A 17,700-nucleotide genomic window follows, 5' to 3' on the forward strand; every position below is an offset into this window, starting at 1 on the left:
ATTAAGGAACCCAAAGTTATAAGGCAGGTTGTGACAGAACCCCTTACTGGTTTGGGTAATCCACAAAATGTCAGGGTGGCTTCCAAAAATGTCCATAGACAAGCCATCACAATTTTAAAATCTCCTGTTATATACCCATAACAGTGGGTGCACCTATAAAATTGCAGGCCCCACAATTGTGATTGAAGGAAGAGGCAACTGAAAAATGTGTAGATGAGTAATTTACATGCAACTTGGGCAATTAGGCACCCAATTACCTGATTTGTACATGTTTGCATGTGCAAATCAGGCAAGTACAACCTAATTACCTGTTCTGCATGACTAACACATTTACACCATTCACAAATATAGTGACAGACACCTGGAAATATGAAGCAAAGGTTAATTAAGTTCTCTGCAAATATCCCACTACGAGTATTTTGCTTTGTGCGTAGCCCTTCTGTGATTTCAGAGTAGGTGAAACAATAGCATTTATGTTCAAGTTTTTAAGTTGTTTTATTTATAAACAGTTATTCAGTGTGGATGTTTTTCACTGAAGATAATTCTAGATGTTACCTTTCTCAATGATAGTTCCACATTTGTGTCTGCACTGAAATTATATTTGGCAATAGCTTCTCCGATATCTCCAACTTGTGCTGGAGGAGGTGGCCTGACAGGCTGTGCTTTTTCTGGGGGAGAAAGTTTCTGAAAGGAGAACATGAATTTTTTTTGCATTATTTCCATGTAATCTGTGCATCTATTTTAAAAACTAATCCCAGAAATTAAAACAACAGACCAACCTCAACATAAGAAATTGGGAAAATTCCAACTCTTCCATAGTGCTCTCCCTCATACCAGTTTTGATCTATTTTCCTGAGGATATAGACAGTATCTCCTTTCTTAAAGGACAGTTCCCTGTAACAGATTTATTTTAGTCAGAGCAGCTCAATCACAAATCTGAAAATGTCTAATTACTTCAGAAATTCCAGTGTTGTTTACACATGTAATTTAACAACAAATATCTGAGGAAGGAGTATTGTAGCAGTACTGCGTATCCCAGTGGATAATATATAATAAAATAATTGTAAATTGCAAATTGGCACAAGCAGCAAAGTTTGGATTCAGAATCAGATCTGAATCTGAAACTTTGGGTATTTGGGTTTGGATTCTGGTTTTGGTCCATTAAAGAGATAGGCCTGATCTACATCATAGCCCCAAATACATGTGGATCTGCATGCAAGCTTGGTGTCTTCTGTCCCTCCTGTGCGGATGCTACTTCAGCTGCTGATCCATAGCTGGATAGGAGAGCCTTTTAGTGCTCCCTTTTATAAAAGCCGAAAGGTGCACATATTCCTCCCCCGTCTCCGTGAATTACCCTACCCTGCCCCAGCAAGTTGGCTCAGGCACCCTCCTGCCCTGGCCCACTCAGCCCACTCTGCATGGTTCACTTGTGTAAAGGACAGGATTATGTTCTGTAAAAACAAACATTCAATTTACTGTGCATGAAGATTCAGCCAATAGCGAACTTTGTGTGAATTACTAATACAGGTGCACATAACAGTCCTTTAAATTTAGGTCAAAAAGGCATCAAAAGACATGATGAAAGATCTATGTCATTGTTTAAATGTAAAGGGTTGTTGTCAGGCTAGCTTTTGAATATCTTTTGATCTCAACTGTTTGTAATACTCTAAGAAATATGAACTTATTTTCCTTTCCCTACCAAATTTGTCTTCTCTTCTTTAAATACAAGTTCAAATTCTGTTTTCATTTACCCCAACTTAACTCAATAGCTTTAGTGGAGTTGTGTGACTATTAACAAGAGCAGAATTTGGTCTACTGTATTTTTTTTTGTGTCCTGATTCTCACAGAATATACCCCTTTGAAACGGGTCTATGTTGAAAATCTTGAACGAGATTTTCAAAGCTGGCTAGTGATTTTGGTTGGCTCAGTTTTTGGTGCCCAAATTGGCAACTGCTTAGCACTTTCTGAGAATCAAGTCCCTTTAAAGTATCTCAAGTTGGACACCCAAAAATTCAATATCCAGGTATCCAATATCACTAGTGATTTTTGAAAATCTTGGCCATTGTCTTTTCTCCTACATTATCCCTCTGCTTTTCCAAGCTCCACATCCCCTAACCTACTCCCCACACAATTCCAGATGCCCTTAAATTTAAAGACCATAATTTAGGTGACATAATGTTAGCCCTTCATTTATGAAAAAAACTGAGATAAACACTGGGAATCTTATGGGACAACATGGATGATGGAATGTAGGTACTCTTTTGGATCTTTTATAGTCTACAGGATAAAAATGTGTGCTGAGGATGCATAGCCACTCCCAGATTTGAACAAATATTATAAGTATTTCATCATTCAAATGTTTTAAACATGAAATGGCTTCTTACACAGCTTACTTATTCATGGGCTACCGCTCAGGCAGAGCAGAGTTCTGGGTAGCCTCTTTGAGGCTGGTACCCCCCAACAGAAATGTACTGCTAACACTGTCACAAGCTTTGACCCCTGGTTAAAACAGGTGAGACAGGTTGTCCTTGCATTCATACATACTCTGAACTAACCAACAAAACTTTAATACTTACTTAGAGGTCTGAGCCTTAAAGTCATATACAGCTCGTGCTGGCAGCCTCTGAAAAGCAGGCAAAGTGATTAGTACTTACATGTAATATTATCATATTATAAAAATAATGTTTAGCCTGTAAAAAAATAAACCAAGATTTTCAAAGATGGGAGCCTAAAGGTTACACTTCTTTTAAATCCATATTCAAACACTTGCATATGTGGGTTTATTTTCAAAAGCATCCAGTACCCTCTGAAGTAAATGTGAGATGCTGAGTGCTCAGGACTTTTGAAAAGAAGACCACTTATTTAGGTGCCGAAAAATAGATGTAAGAACCTAACTTTAGGCAGACATTTTTACCTTTATATTTAAAGTTAGCAAACTCAGCATACTTCTGCAATGCTCTTCTTCTCCTTTAATCTTTTTCCATTAGAATAATCTTAATGGTTGCTTGTAACATTAGTAGTTACCGTACATAGTTTCAGACTGAAATGTGATTTTCAATTTGATTAGGAAGGAATAGCAGAACATTGTTCCTGGACTTGGAATGTGCCTATTTTCCCATTAATTAGTTCATGCTGTGGCAATTTCTTTCAATCAAGGACAAAAACTAGACTCCTTTCTACTTCTCCCAATAGGAGCTACATAACAGTAGTGTTATGAAACCTAGGACCTAGTAGATCTAATCTCAAATCTCCTAGGTAATAACATTATACGCTACCATTAAACCAGCAGATTGGCCCAAAGCAAAGGTTCTTAAGCTATGGTCCAGGACCACTCATTGCCTGAGGAGCGCTGATTGACACCCTGTAACCAACTCACCTTGTTCTTGGCTGCTAAATTACACAAAACGGCAGTTTAAAATAAGTTAAATACTTTCTTACTACTAGTCTCCCATGTCGTGAGAGGGAGAGAATGTGGTCTGTCTCATTGTGAAGGAGAGGGTAGTCAGTCTGTGAACTCATGAGTGAGAGCGAAGATGATACACAATATACATTTCTCTATCAATGTGGCTCTATGAAACAGTTGAACAACCTCTGGTCTAAAGACATTGTTTGCTTTATGAAAATTTACCCACCTCCATAGCAATGAGAGAAAAACCCTCAAAACAAAGTTTGGAAAGGTTCTTGGTTCTAGAATTAGAAAAGTTCTAAAATAGACTAAATGATACGTTCCATACATACATTCCAAGGTCTCCCATTCCTTCTACTATGGTGGCATTTCATGCTGCCTTTATGCTTTCTCTCTCTTTTTAAGGTTTTAATAATTTTTTGTTTGAAGCATAAGCAATAGCATAAGGAATCACTATATAATTACAACTATAATACCCACCTGCTGAAGTGAAGAAACAGATTGACAGAGCCAGAAGAGTACCCAGAAGTTACCTACTACAGGACAGGCCCAACAAAGAAAATAACAGAACGCCACTAGCCTTCACCTTCAGCCCCCAAATAAACCCTCTCCAATGCATCATCAAGGATCTACAACCTATCCTGAAGGATGACCCATCACTCTCACAGATCTTGGGAGACAGGCCAGTCCTTGCTTACAGAAGCAAATACTCACCAGCAACCACACACCACACAACAGAACCACTAACCCAGAAACCTATCCTTGCAACAAAGCCCGTTGCCAACTGTGTCCACATATCTATTCAGGGGTCACCATCATAGGGCCTAATCACATCAGCCACACTATCAGAGGCTCATTCACCTGCACATCTACCAATGTGATATATGCCATCATGTGCCAGCAATGCCCCTCTGCCATGTCCATTGGCCAAATTGGACAGTCTCTATATAAAAGAATAAATGGACACAAATCAGAAGTCAAGAATTATAACATTCAAAAACCAGTCGGAGAACACTTCAATCTCTTTGGTCACTTGATTACAGACCTAAATGTGGCAATCCTTCAACAAAAAAACTTCAAAAACAGACTCCAACGAGAGACTGCTGAATTGGAATTAATTTGCAAACTGGATACAATTAACTTAGGCTTGAATAAAGACTGGGAGTGGATGGGTCATTACACAAAGTAAAACTACTTTTCCATGTTTATTCCGCCCCTGCTGTTCCTCAGATATTCTTGTCAACTACTGGAAATGGCCCACCTTGATTATCACTACAAAAGGTTCCCCCCCCGGCCCACCGCTCTCCTGCTGGTAATAGCTCACCTTACCTGATCACTCTCCTTACAGCGTGTATGGTAACACCCATTGTTTCATGTTCTCTGTGTAAATAAATCTCCCCACTGTATTTTCCACTGAATGCATACGATGAAGTGAGCTGTAGCTCACAAAAGCTTATGCTCAAATAAATTGGTTAGTCTCTAAGGTGCCACAAGTCCTCCTTTTCTTTTTGCGGATACAGACTAACACGGTTGCTACTCTGAAACCTATATAATTAGAATAATCAATCAAAATATTTTGCCATTGAAATTAGGGACAGTGCTCAAAGTACTCAAACAGACTCTTACATAGTAAAAAATATAAGTGATTTTGGAGCAGAAATCATCTTCCTGGTGGTCCTAAAACCACCGGAGACAGTTACTCAGGATATTAGCCTGCATAGTCATTGGTTTTCATCAGAGCCTTCACAGTTAGAACTGCCATTTTCCTCTAGAATAGATTATTGTCCCATCTGCCATCTCTCAGTCCTTTCTGACATAAAATATCAGCAGACCCCCTGCAGGAGTGTCCTGGTCCATTTAAACGTCAGCAGAAAATACAATTTCATCTTAATGTTTGACATTGTTTTAATCTCTTAAATTACTAATCATTAAATGTTGTTCTTCATACAACATTAAAAACAATTTCTATTACCCTCTCTTAATGACTGGTTGTCTAACTGCTCCCGTGATCGTCATCGTTACAGTTTCTTAGCATCACACAAAACTTTATCTTGTAAATGTTATTGGATTGCCTCATAAATTCTCTTTTGGCTTTGGATGCTGTTCAGTTATTCATTCCTGTTTAACTACCTCTCTGTCTGGAATTCCTCTTCTCTCCCGTGGAGTATATCGACCCACATCAGTCAAAGCAGAAGAATAGCTCCCAGGAGACTCCTGGTCTGCTGCAAATAAAATGTCATTGCATAAATTTCAAGTCGGAAGCAAGTTAATTCTGCAGTGCTGCTACATTTTATTTAAAGGGAAACTACACCTAAAAATGGAGAGCTTGGGTCTATTCATCCCCCTTTAACAGAAAAATTACATGACATAAGTTATTATTAAAATATCCTTTTTAAAGAAAAAAACAAAGACACAAATGTTCATCTGACCCATAGGAGAGATGGAGTATAGTTCCTGCACTATCAACATAAACAAATACATCTTGGGTGCAAATGGAGGACCCAATATGTATAACCTGGAAAAGCAACAGTGGGTACTGTACACCTTACCTAAACATCATAAACTATACATCTAATGGAGCAACTGGAGGAAGGGAAATCTGATCAGTCTACTGAGAATTCAGAAGGGTTCAAGAAACATGTCTGAGTGATAACAATGTAAACATATAATTACATGCATGGACAGTGTTTAAAGCATGCCACAATGAGAGAAAGATGAACAAGATTTTTTTCTGCAATATGGATTTCCCTTTTACCTGAGGCATTCATTAGGTTGCACATGGAAAATTAAGTCTGTTATTGTCATAAAATAACTCTTTATGTTAAGATATGGACTATAAATCATTACTCACCAGGCTGCGTGGCATATTTGCTGTAAAGCACAGTTTGCTATTGTCATTATATGCATATTTATTTTAATAAATTTTGAAAAAATAAAATAAAATGAAGAGTTCTTAAATGAAAGTCTTGCACTCAATATGGTCCTGTGTGCTGCTTGTGTGAAATTAAAATAAAGGGAATTATTTCAAGCCTACTGAAATTTTGTGGATTAAATGAACCATCTCCTCTTACTCATGAGAGTTCCTCTACTGTATTTTCCTAGTGCCACATTGACATCTGCCAGTGAAGAGAACAATAATAATGTTTGCTTCTCTTTTCTCACTTCACATGATCCGTTCCTACCCAGCCTATCCCTCTGTCAAGAAGTACTACTGGGAACACAGAACTGAAAGCATTTAATTCATCTCTTTGGGGTCAAACTTCTTTGACTCTTACAGAAAAAACAGAGATCTCAATGCTCTCTGGTATACTGCACTCTAAAAAGCATAAATCTGAGGTGACTGATGGAGGTTTGTAGAGCAGTGATGGGGAGTGGAAAAGTGTATTAATTACTCATCGTAAGGTTGCTAACAGCAGCAGGTACGTTGTGGCCACAATTCCGGAAAGCCCTTAAACATGTATAAGTGCTTTCCTGGATTAGGGGTACTTTCCTGAATGAGGGCCTATGTTTCCTGCACAGGCATACAGTCTCCAGGTGTTGGGATATATGCACTATATCTTTAAAACTGTAGTAGTAAGCCACGTAGGAAGGGTGCTGGGAAGGTTCTGGGCAGAAACTCTGCAGTGGAGCAGAGCAAACACTGCATCTTAAGGAATAACATAGTTTAGTTTATTTCACTAAAGCTCCTTGTTCTAAGTTATAAGAAGGCCTTCTATGATTCTTTATGGCATGACACCAGAGACCCCGGCACAGGTGTTCTCTTCCCTTCCTTTCAGTGCAGCTGTGCCTCACAGAAACACAACTGGTCCCACAATATATAGCATGGAACAAAGCACATATTAGCATAATGCTTTGGTTATTATCGGCTTGGGTATGAGGCCAATGGAATATCCTGCTAACATGCACTGTATACTATATATTAAGGAACTGAGTGTCACTGCAATATTTCCATCTTCATCATATCAGGTCCTGCATTGTCACCGAAGCCATTATACACAATGGTTATTTTTTAAGTGTGAATTTCCTATCTGTTAAGGTTTGGATTGGTGGTCATTTTATTTAAGCAACCCAAGCAGTTACACAAAATAGCTTTTCTGTGTTGGAATTGCACACGTCTATCAGTATTAGTGGGACTTTCTATCCAGTCCATACAATGGGCACTAAACTGTCCTTGAGTCACCTTTGTGTTTGTGTGAATGTGTGTGTCTGAAGGGGGAGCAAAGCAGTAGTAGCCAATGGGAGGTTTACTGAGCCATTCTACCTGGGCAGGGAAAATGGCTGGAGGGGTTAGAGGTGGCCTGCTCGCAGTTACTTCTTACTGCTGCTCCAAAATGGAGTGGTGTGCGCTCTGTAAGGGCCAAGCTGCTGGAGGGCTGATTGTACCTCCAGATGCTGAAGACACCCTTATAGTGGGTTAGTCAGTTGTCAGCCAATATGTTGTCCTGTTCCTGCCCTGGTATTCTAGGGTGCTTCCTGTCCCCTCTTCACCTATATCACATGTATGAAAGACAAGCTATAATTTAAATCTATAAATATTATGAGGGAGGGGAGAGACAATATTTGGTAGGTCATGTTTGATATGAGATCCTGTTGACTAGGGCAGGATTCTAAATGGGGACTGAAACACTATGGAGAGACTGTACTTTGCTGCTTCTCAGAGCAAGGAGAACAGTACATGCTTGCTAGCTGGCTGGGCTGCTGGACATGCCCCTCTCACTGCAGTCCACGTCCCATTGCAGATATGATGGATGGACAAGAGGGCTAGTTGTAATACCTCCTACTGCTCTCGAGTCCTGGGGAGAGATCCCGCTCTCTCTACCCTTGCACATCAGCACAGCAAAGGGCAGCATTTTGCTGATAATCCGAAGTGTAGAATTTCAATATCAATACATTCTGAAAAGTGCATTTCAAATAAAACATATAGATCAGCTAAAAATAATGTGGATTGCAAAAATACAGGACATACAATGGTAGAGTTCCCAAGATCATTATTTCTAGAAGAAAACCTGTTTGGGGCTCTATTTGAAAAATAGGGACAGATTATGCTCTCACTTACTTCACTGTAAATCTGGGGTAAACCCAGTGACGTCAAAGGAGTTACTTCCAATTTTTGCAAATACAAATGAGAGCTGAATCTAAAGCCTTTTATACACATTTCTGGTTCTTTTTATGATGACTCATTATGATTCAATGCCAGGAAATAATTAAAGACATTTCAAAACCATAACTGATTAAACTAATGATGTTTTGCAAGAGAGGTTTTATTGACTCCATTGTGTATTTTATTTAACTCATTAAGATAACACAGCAGCAGTCTTGCAGAATTCACTTGATATTTTTTGGCAAATGTGGCACTAGCAAAAATTTCAGCACAGGACAAGAACATTAAAGAAAAAATAAGAGGAGTATACTCCACAATTGATATAAAAGCCATAGATTTCCCCCTTCTTCAGTTACATGATTTCAGGAAAAGCCTTATAAAGCGATCATCATAATAACTGAAGAGACACCTTTAAAGAGGGTATGTCTAAACCCAGAATTCTTTGGCAGTCCATTTTGACATTCTTACCTTGAGTAGTCTGATCACTTTTTAAAATAAAAAACTCAGGTTTGAAATATCTTTACAAAAGACATTCAACTCTTGGAGTCTGCCAGTCTGTGCACACATGCAATTACAGTGTTTTGCTTACTGTGACAATCACGGTCAAACTTTTAAAAATATTTTAAACTCAAGCAATGATTAAAAAAAAAAAAAGAGAGAGAAATGGAACAATAAACTCCTCATGGTATGAACTTTAAAACAGGATCCCTGTCAAGAGAGATCAGTTTCTACTCGTATTCAGCTTGACAGTATCCTTCAAGTTTTGATTATTTTTTGTTTTCTGTTTGCCATTTTGAAGGGATAGTGTCTCTCTCAAAATTTAATGGAGACATTTTACATTCAATAATTTTGCTGCCATGGAAATTGCAAAGTGTATCGTTTGAGCAGTGGAAATGGAACCTTCACTATAAATAGCCTGGAGGTCTATTCACAAAAAAGTTGCATTGCTCAAAGGTAGCATAATTTTGTGACAGAACTGAATACAATTTTATAAAATGGACAGAATTCATTATAAAACATTCAGATTTTCATCTGTTGTACATAAAAATATTGTCAGTATGACATTATTTCTTAATATTATTAATGTGAAGTGCACATTTGTTATTATAAACAAAATGGAAGAGCTGCTCCATTTTTTCCCCAGTGGTCATCACATTATGATGCATATATTTATTATACCGTGAAGCCCTTTAATTATCAGAAAACCTGTGTCCTTGTAAGGCTCCAATTATTGAAAAAAGGGATTCTCCCTTAATTTTTTTATTTTACTGCATTATATTACTTTGCTGTATTGATCACCTAAGTGTAAAATAATGCTGTCACCATTTTATAACCAGATTACTACATTGTTGTGGATAGACACTCTATCCATTTTATATTATTTATCACATATAGTTATGTAAAAATAATACCCTTTCATCATGCCTTTTATAAACACTTATTCTAAACTGCATAAATAAATACTCAAAAATGAAATGACAAAGGGTTGGAAATGAAAGGAACAAGGGTGGATGATTCAATCACAAGAATAAAGGAAAGGAAGGTAATCCACCTTGGAAACATAGTGCACTATCATTGTCTTGCTTGTTGTTGTTGGTTGTATCCATGTCCTGAAAAGAGGCACTAAGAGGTAGTCTTCCACAATCATTTTGGTACAGTGGACAATGAATGGCACCATCTTGAGGCAGTGGATGAAAAGGCTGGTGCATGGGACTTTTTCTAAGAGTTTTAAGTGATGAATTCCTTTCAGGTATGTCTGGAAGCAATTCAGTAATAAGTCTGTGTAATATACTGTTGTCGGGCAAGCTTCCCCTTCTCTTTTCTGCTTTAATTTGGTCACAGATATCTTTAAGAGCAGAATCTAGTGCGTTGAACACAGATGATTTACATTTAGTCTTCTCAGACTGTTTTTTAGGGGCTGAACTTTTTTTCCTCCGGAAAGGCACTGGACTGACTAGGAATGCTATCTTAGAGAGGCCAGATTCTGCTTCTTGTCTCCTTGGATCTTCAGTACTTTCCTGTTTAGCCCTTTCATGTTTTAACATGGTGGTGAAGCGGGTGTAGGATGCTGGGCATCGCCCCTTGCAGGAGCTGATGAGATGCTTGTGGTGATGGTGGTGATGATGGTGATGGTGGCCTGATCCATAAAAACTCTCAGAAGATGTAAAGGAAAAGTGGTCAAAGTCACTTTCACTACAAAAGGATGAACCTTCTATCTGGATAAAGTCACTGAGGTCTGAGACCACTCCATCTTGATCACTGTCAGAAAACTCCAGATGTGATCTTTGTGGGTCATCACTGGTCACTTCAATATGAATTGGCACCAGAGTTTTAGGCTTGCAGTTGCGTTGTACTTGAATGGCGTGTCTACCTTGATTTTCCTCCTCCAACAGGGACTCGATAGAAAATCGCCGCTTTGAACATAAGCCATTTTTAGGAGGCTCTAGTGTTACTGTTGATAATGTTTCATCACCTAAATTCGGCATTGATTTTGATTTTTGAATTAATTTTTCAAATTCAGATATCCTGGTAGGCACCATGTCCCTGGGCACCTCTTCAGTAGAAGACTCTCTCCAGCCCTGAAGGATGCCTTTGTGCTGTTCTTTTTCATACTGTAATATTCTGGACTTTACAGAACAAATCACCTCAGAATTCATCAAGTCCTTGCGATTGATGCGGTGCATCTTCTTGTACATTTTTAGGAACCCTGGGGTATCATGTGCAGATCTATGACGAATTCTTGACTGACTAGTACTGTGGCTCTCAGGAACATATGGGGAGGCCCAGGTCAATGAGCCTTTGGAATCCTCCTCGCAAATGAGAGATACCATACTTTCAGACTTGGCTTGTGCATCAGGGAAGCTATCATGATCATCTGTTAACAGATCATCACAGCTACGAGATTTCCGCTTAGGAGAGGCAGTTTCTTCTGTGCTGCTCCAGACTTCTGCGTTCTGACGAGTCATTTGCCAGCCATTCTTATAATGGATTGCCCTTCTTGAATCACTTGGAACAGCCAAATGCTGTCTATAAGTGCTACAATAATCTAATTCATTTGAAGTGTTGTGATTGTACACTGAATAACTGAAAAGGGATGGATACACTTGGCTAATATCTCCACCTTTATAATCCATTGAGCAGCATGGTAAAAAAGAGACATTGCCAGAAATTAACAGGTTCAAAAAGGTGGAAATAATGTCAGTAAATATCAGAAAGAACAGAAAAGAGAAAGCAGTTACTGTATCTAATCTAGCAATCAAATACAGCATACACATTGCTAAAGATTAGAAGAGAAAAGCAAATAATCCATGCTAAACAATTACTTAATTTTCCAACTGTAAAAATTTACTTTATATAATTTAAACTTCAGAAAGGATTCAGTGCCATACGTTTCTATTAATAATAAAACACATTTAAATACTAGAGTGTTAAGACAGTGCACATCTTTACATTAAAAGTGCCACATATAAAAAGGTTCTGAAGCTGGTAGAAAGACAATACAAAAGATGTAGAGATGGGGCCAAACCAAAAGTCTGGATCTGAAGACACCCTACTTCTGGGAAAGCATGAATCCAGAGGCAGAACTGAACTTTGTCTCAGGCCCATCTCAGGGACAGGAACCATAATCTATTGTTTGTACAGCACCTACCACTGTGGCTTTCAATCTGGTCTGGCCTTTAGGTACTACCAAAATATAGATGTTAAAGAATAACATCAAAAACAAATGCCAAAAATGAGCAAATGTAAATTTATGTTTGACAAAAAGTTCCTGTTGTACACTTGGATTTTGACTTTTGCACACAGTTGTGTTTGGTCCAGGGAAAACAATGTTGTGTATGAAAACCGTTTACCGCAGCTGCATATTTAACTAAGATGACTAAGAAAAATCTCTGTATAGGAATGGATGGGAGATTTCTTGTCTCTCAGGTAGCATATGTGTGGTAAAACGATGTGATGAATGGGTCTTGAATGGACTAGGAAGGAACACTACAACAGCATAATATGTGAACACATTTCTCTGTGTACTTGTGGGTATGTTTCCTGCAGAAAGCCTCCCAAAGTTCCAACCATTTTTCCTTTTATTTCCCCTACTTAGCTGACTGTCCTTCTGAGTGAAGCTGGATATGGGTGTCTCTGGAACCCATCAGTGTTGCTCCTCAGCTGGCTGCCAGGTTCACTCTGCAGTGCTCTTGCCCAAATAATGAACTGATCTTGAATCCCAAATGTGGGCAATCCACATGACACTATGTCACAACTACTTTGAGATGCTAACCGGCTCTTAAGCTTTCTGATGTGCATTAAGGTTACTTGTCCCGCAAAAGGTTCACTGTATTAACAACTTAAATGTAGAACTCCACAGTGCAACTTCATAACTCATGCCTTGTTAGAAAACCTGCTTCTTTGCTATTAAGAGCAGCCTCTCTGTAACAATGGCTCCTACTTACTCAACACATCTTATTCAACACATCTACATCCCTATTTGCTGTAGGTAAAATGTTTTTACTATTTTTTACTCCTCTTACACTCACAAGACCAACAGAAGAAATGTGCTGGATTCTACTTCATTTGCATTATTAGCAGAAATGATAGCTAAATTCCAAATGAGATATTTTCAAAATGCCCAAGGACTTATAAATAAAAGTCAATGGAATTTGTGCACCTAGATGGTGTAGGTGCTTTTGAAAATCTCTCCCCAAGCTGAAAGGCCAGTCATTTACACCCATCAAACCACAATGAAGGAAATGGGTTTACACAGGTGTCACCGGGGGCATAATCTAAAAACAATAGGGTGCATTGCACTGGTGTAATTGAAGATATAATTTAGCCTGCAGAATCTGGGGATGATGTGCAAGAACCAAAGAATTCAACTTGTTTTTCAGATACAGGGTTGAATTTTCAGGGCTGAAAGTCAGAAAAGCCATACTTTTACTTCTAACCTGAGCACATTTGATCTTGAAGTCACTGAGAGTCAAGTCAGAGTCACTTTTCACAACAGAAATGCTACAAAATTCAGTTCAGGATACAGATTTCAAAGAGCCCATAGTCTGGGTTGGTCAAATTTGAACAAAACAGAAATCACCTGCAAAATTACAATCTGGATCTGGATTTCAAACATTTGCAGAGTTCAGGATGTTTGGATCTAGGGTTTTGGTTCAGACTTCTCTCCACTCATTATTTTTACCTAAAATACATTAACTTCATATGCCTTTTAAAGAGACAATCTGAAATGATATGTTGATCAAAAATCTTATAACACACTTTTTACTTGAAAGAGTATTTGACTTCAAGAAATGTAATATTTTAGTAGGGTATTATTTATTTATGAGAGAATGGAATATAGTGTTGCTCCAGGCTGGATACCCATATAAATAATACTCAATTTTGTGGAAAATGCTCTACAGTGATCCATCCCGCAATACAGAGAATACTCGTACCTTAATGCTTGCTGTGATTAGCTATGCTTGTTTTCCTATTACTCATCCTCCAACATCTTCCCTACTATTTGTTTGCCTTGTCCACTTGTTATGTTCTGTTGTAACCTAAGCTGTAAGCTCTCATGGGCTTTTACAAGTTTATACAGTGCCTAGCACAATGAGGCTCTGATTGGAAATGTTAGCCACTACTATAATGCAAATAAATGAAAAATAATAAGAGGATCATGGGGGAGGTACAGAACTATATATGCACTCCCAATGTAAAAAATCACTAATACCTTGAAACCTTTTGTCTTACTTTAAAGAAACAAAACCCGTTTGCAGGTAAGAAATACTAGACATATAAGAAGGAGAGGTTTGAGTGACTGGCAATTAAAAAAGAATCATCTTACATAAGAATCAGAAACTATATGGGTTGTATCTTACCCATTAACTTGAATTTTTGACAAAATCTATCATCTCATTTCATACTGGGGCACTTTCTTTTTTGAATTAGATTCCTAGAACTTATCAGCTGCCAAGAATCAGATGTAGGTTTGAAGGAGGAAAGGAAAGTTTTAAGGATTTATTTGCATGGCAGTGATCTTTAATGCTGTTTCTCTTACTTCATGTTCTGGGCATACTAGAAGAGTTTTAAAAATTACAAATAATCTCATAAATGCTGGCAAGAAAGCAATGTATGAAATGTAACTTTATGAAATTATGTAAAATTTTACAAATCACATTCTTTTTTGACTGATTTTCTTTGAATACATATAGAGTAGATACTACATAGGAAAAATAAATCCAGGTTTGAATCAGCCTGAAATAATAGAGTCAAGAACAAACAGGTTAGCCTTTCATTAGAAACTAAAGGCTGTTGTTTTTTCTTCAGTGAACTGTGTCTGAGCAACAGCATATAGTACCTGGCAGTTATTACTAACATTTAATACCGTATGCAACAAGAACTCAGTATTAACAAGGTTATTGTCTGTTCGCTAATCTGCTTGTCTCTTACCTTTTGCTCTTGATGGAGAAGAAGGAGAAGAGCTAGTTAAAGGTTTTCTAAGGGTAGTGTATGTGCCCTGCATATCTGCATGGCCCAGGCTAGTCCTGTTTGCATTTTGATCACTGTGCACCCTCTGATGACTTACAGCAGGCTCCGACTTCCTCCTTTTTCTGTAGTCACTTGCAGAACTAAAGAAATAATCAATATTAGTGCCAGTCTAAACCCTGTGAGCAGGGCTCATTTGAATACTTTCTCTTCAGGGATCAATAAGCAGGCCCCTTAGCTGTGACCCACTTAACAGTTCCAACACTGCGTGAATGAATAGACTAAAAATATATGAAGACACTGTTCGCAGCTCCCCCAAGAACTGCATACTTTGCAGAATGAAGCCCCATTTGTACTAAAGCTGACAAAAAAATGAAAATCTATTTTCAGGAAAAATTTCAGAATTTTGAAGCCATTTCATCTTTAAAGGTTTTGAAAAGGTTTGACCCCTTCTTTTCTTTATCCAAAATTTTTCACTTTCTTCCCTGATATTTTTTATCTAAAACTTTATCAACATGATCAAAATGTTTACTGAGACATTTCCGTAAACATTTTCAAGGTTATTTTAAGAGACACTACATTACATTTTCTGTGAACAAACTTTCAACATTGTTGACAAATTTTTGCACAGAAGGCCATGTTTTGACTGAAGGACTTTGTTTAAAAATTTCAGTCTCTAGTTTTGGTAGTTTGCTTCTTCCCAGGCTTTGCTGCTCTGCCAGGGGCATGGGCAGCTTTGCCCCCACAGCGTCTCTTGGTGCTGGGAGGCTGCCCTGTGTAGCACAGGGTGGTACAACAGCTATGTCCACTCTCTGACCGCAACCCAGTCCTTCATCTTATACAGTGGTGGAAATGTTAGCTTTCAACAGGGGATGTGGGTGTATGTCCCTTGATTCTGTCCAAAGAAAGCTCCTCCCTCTGCTGCATGTTGGTGGGCATGTTGGCTTGCTCTGGTCTCACTCGGTGTCTCTCTTTGTCCCCACCCCTTGCATTGTCTCACACTTGGTTTGCAATGCCTGTTCAGAACCAGTAAGCAGAGGACTGAACTGCTGTTGGCACTGAAGCAGCAGTAGGCAGTTCCTAGGCTGCGTAAGTGACTCTGGCCTTGCTTGGGATAACTGTCTAAGACAGCCTCTAGGCTTCAGCACCTGCAAATGACCAGTCCCCATGCTACACAGGCTTGAGGTGACCAAATTTCCCAAAGGGAAAACAGGATACCATGTCGTGCAGGCTTGACCTCTTCCCCCTGCCCCTCCCTTCCAAGGGAATGGCACAAGCCCGTTACCCAAGACCCCCTGCCTGCAGGTGCAGGACGGGGGGCAGGCGGGGCCTGTCGATCAGCGACGCACATACTAGATAGGGTGACCGTATTTCCCAACGGCTGGGGCCACCAGCTGAGCTCTGCCTGCTCTCCCCTCCCCCTTCCCCCGTTGAGACTGGGGCTGGCGCCACTGCTTGCCCGAGCCCTGCCTCCCTCCTCCTGTGGTGACTGGCATTGCCGCTAGTCCGTCCCCCACCCCACACATTCCTCCACAACCCACTTTTTTGACAAAAGTGGACATTTGTCCCGTTTGCTCTTGCCAACTGATCAATTTGGCAAAAGCCAACGGGACGAATGTCCACTTTTGCCAAAAAAGTCGGGACGGCCGGGACAGGGCTTAAAAAAGGGACTGTCCCGGCCAAAACAGGGCATATGGTCACCCTACACAGGCTCCTTGCCTGAACTGTGCTCTTTGCCCTATCACTCTCCCCCATGATTTGTTCCAAGCCCTGCAGCCACCCTTCACTTTTGCTGTTAGCAATGAGGAGCACCAAGGTGCAGTGATTGCAGCAGCAGTAATCAAGGTTCCCATGTGAATAGCACAATCCTGCCCTGCCAGGAAAGCTTCAGGTTTCAGAGCCAGTGACTTGAGGCTGGAACAGATGGCCAGGTACATGGAGCTGAGTACAGCTACAGCCAGCAAAACTTTCCCGGGCTGAATGCTGGGAAGGGAGGAGGGGATTGCGGAGTTCCTTTAGGTCAGGAGCAGTGGTAAGGACATGAGACATTATCATCCACAAGAGACGTCATGTTATCATCATCATCTTCCACACGAGCCTTAGACCCAGTGCAGACCTGTCGTCACCTCACATCTTTGCTCTTTCCTACACATTTTGGCAAGCCCTCTATATATTTGGTCTCTATGGTGTGGCTACACTAGAAAAATTTGCTGGCATAGCTATCTCATTTGGGAGTGTGAAAAAAAAATATCCCACACTCCACTCACATAGCTACACCGGCAAAAACTCTAATGTAGACACAGTTATACAGGCAAAAAAAGTCCTTTTATCCATATGCCTTATTCTGCTCAGGGAACTGGTTTAAACTATACTATCGAAAGAACTCTTTTGCTGGACTAAGCTGTGTCTACACTAGGGGGGTTTGCCAGTATAGTTGTCCAGTATATTTATACTGGCAAAGCCATTTTAAGTATAGACAATGTTTAGAAAGCTGAGCTGTTATACAGGAAATAAAGAGCAGTCATGGGGTAGGCCTAAGAAAGGACAGATTAGAGGAAACCCTTGAAAAAGGTCAGTAGAAAAGAATGGGATCTCATGCACTCAAGAGCACAGGGATCTTGTTTCGGGATCCAGTGTCACCGCCTAAATAGACAAATGTATCAAACAGCCACAGATTGTTTTGCATGATGAGGAGAAAGTTAATTTAAGGTGTTGCAGGGTTATT

At 39.4% G+C, this 17,700-nt stretch overlaps 1 protein-coding gene across 5 annotated transcripts in view; it reads right to left on the reverse strand.

Annotated features, from left to right (window-relative positions):
* The window catches only part of SORBS2 (sorbin and SH3 domain containing 2), a 276,988-nt gene that overhangs the window by 27,459 nt on the left and 231,829 nt on the right, over positions 1–17,700 (reverse strand). For 3 of the 5 annotated variants that reach the window (XM_084627087.1, XM_084627084.1, XM_084627083.1), the window contains 6 exons: positions 14,940–15,118; positions 10,060–11,628; positions 5,537–5,628; positions 2,577–2,623; positions 780–894; positions 556–684 (listed from right to left, as the gene is read on the reverse strand). In XM_084627087.1, coding sequence (XP_084483213.1) covers positions 556–684; positions 780–894; positions 2,577–2,623; positions 5,537–5,628; positions 10,060–11,628; positions 14,940–15,118 — 2,131 coding nt within the window. The remainder of the gene's footprint in view (positions 1–555; positions 685–779; positions 895–2,576; positions 2,624–5,536; positions 5,629–10,059; positions 11,629–14,939; positions 15,119–17,700) is intronic. The other 2 variants (XM_084627086.1, XM_084627085.1) reach the window with 1 other exon arrangement.

The sequence above is a fragment of the Lepidochelys olivacea genome (assembly GCF_965140295.1).
Source record: "Lepidochelys olivacea isolate rLepOli2 genome assembly, chromosome: 4".
Taxonomy (NCBI): Eukaryota; Metazoa; Chordata; order Testudines; family Cheloniidae; genus Lepidochelys; species Lepidochelys olivacea.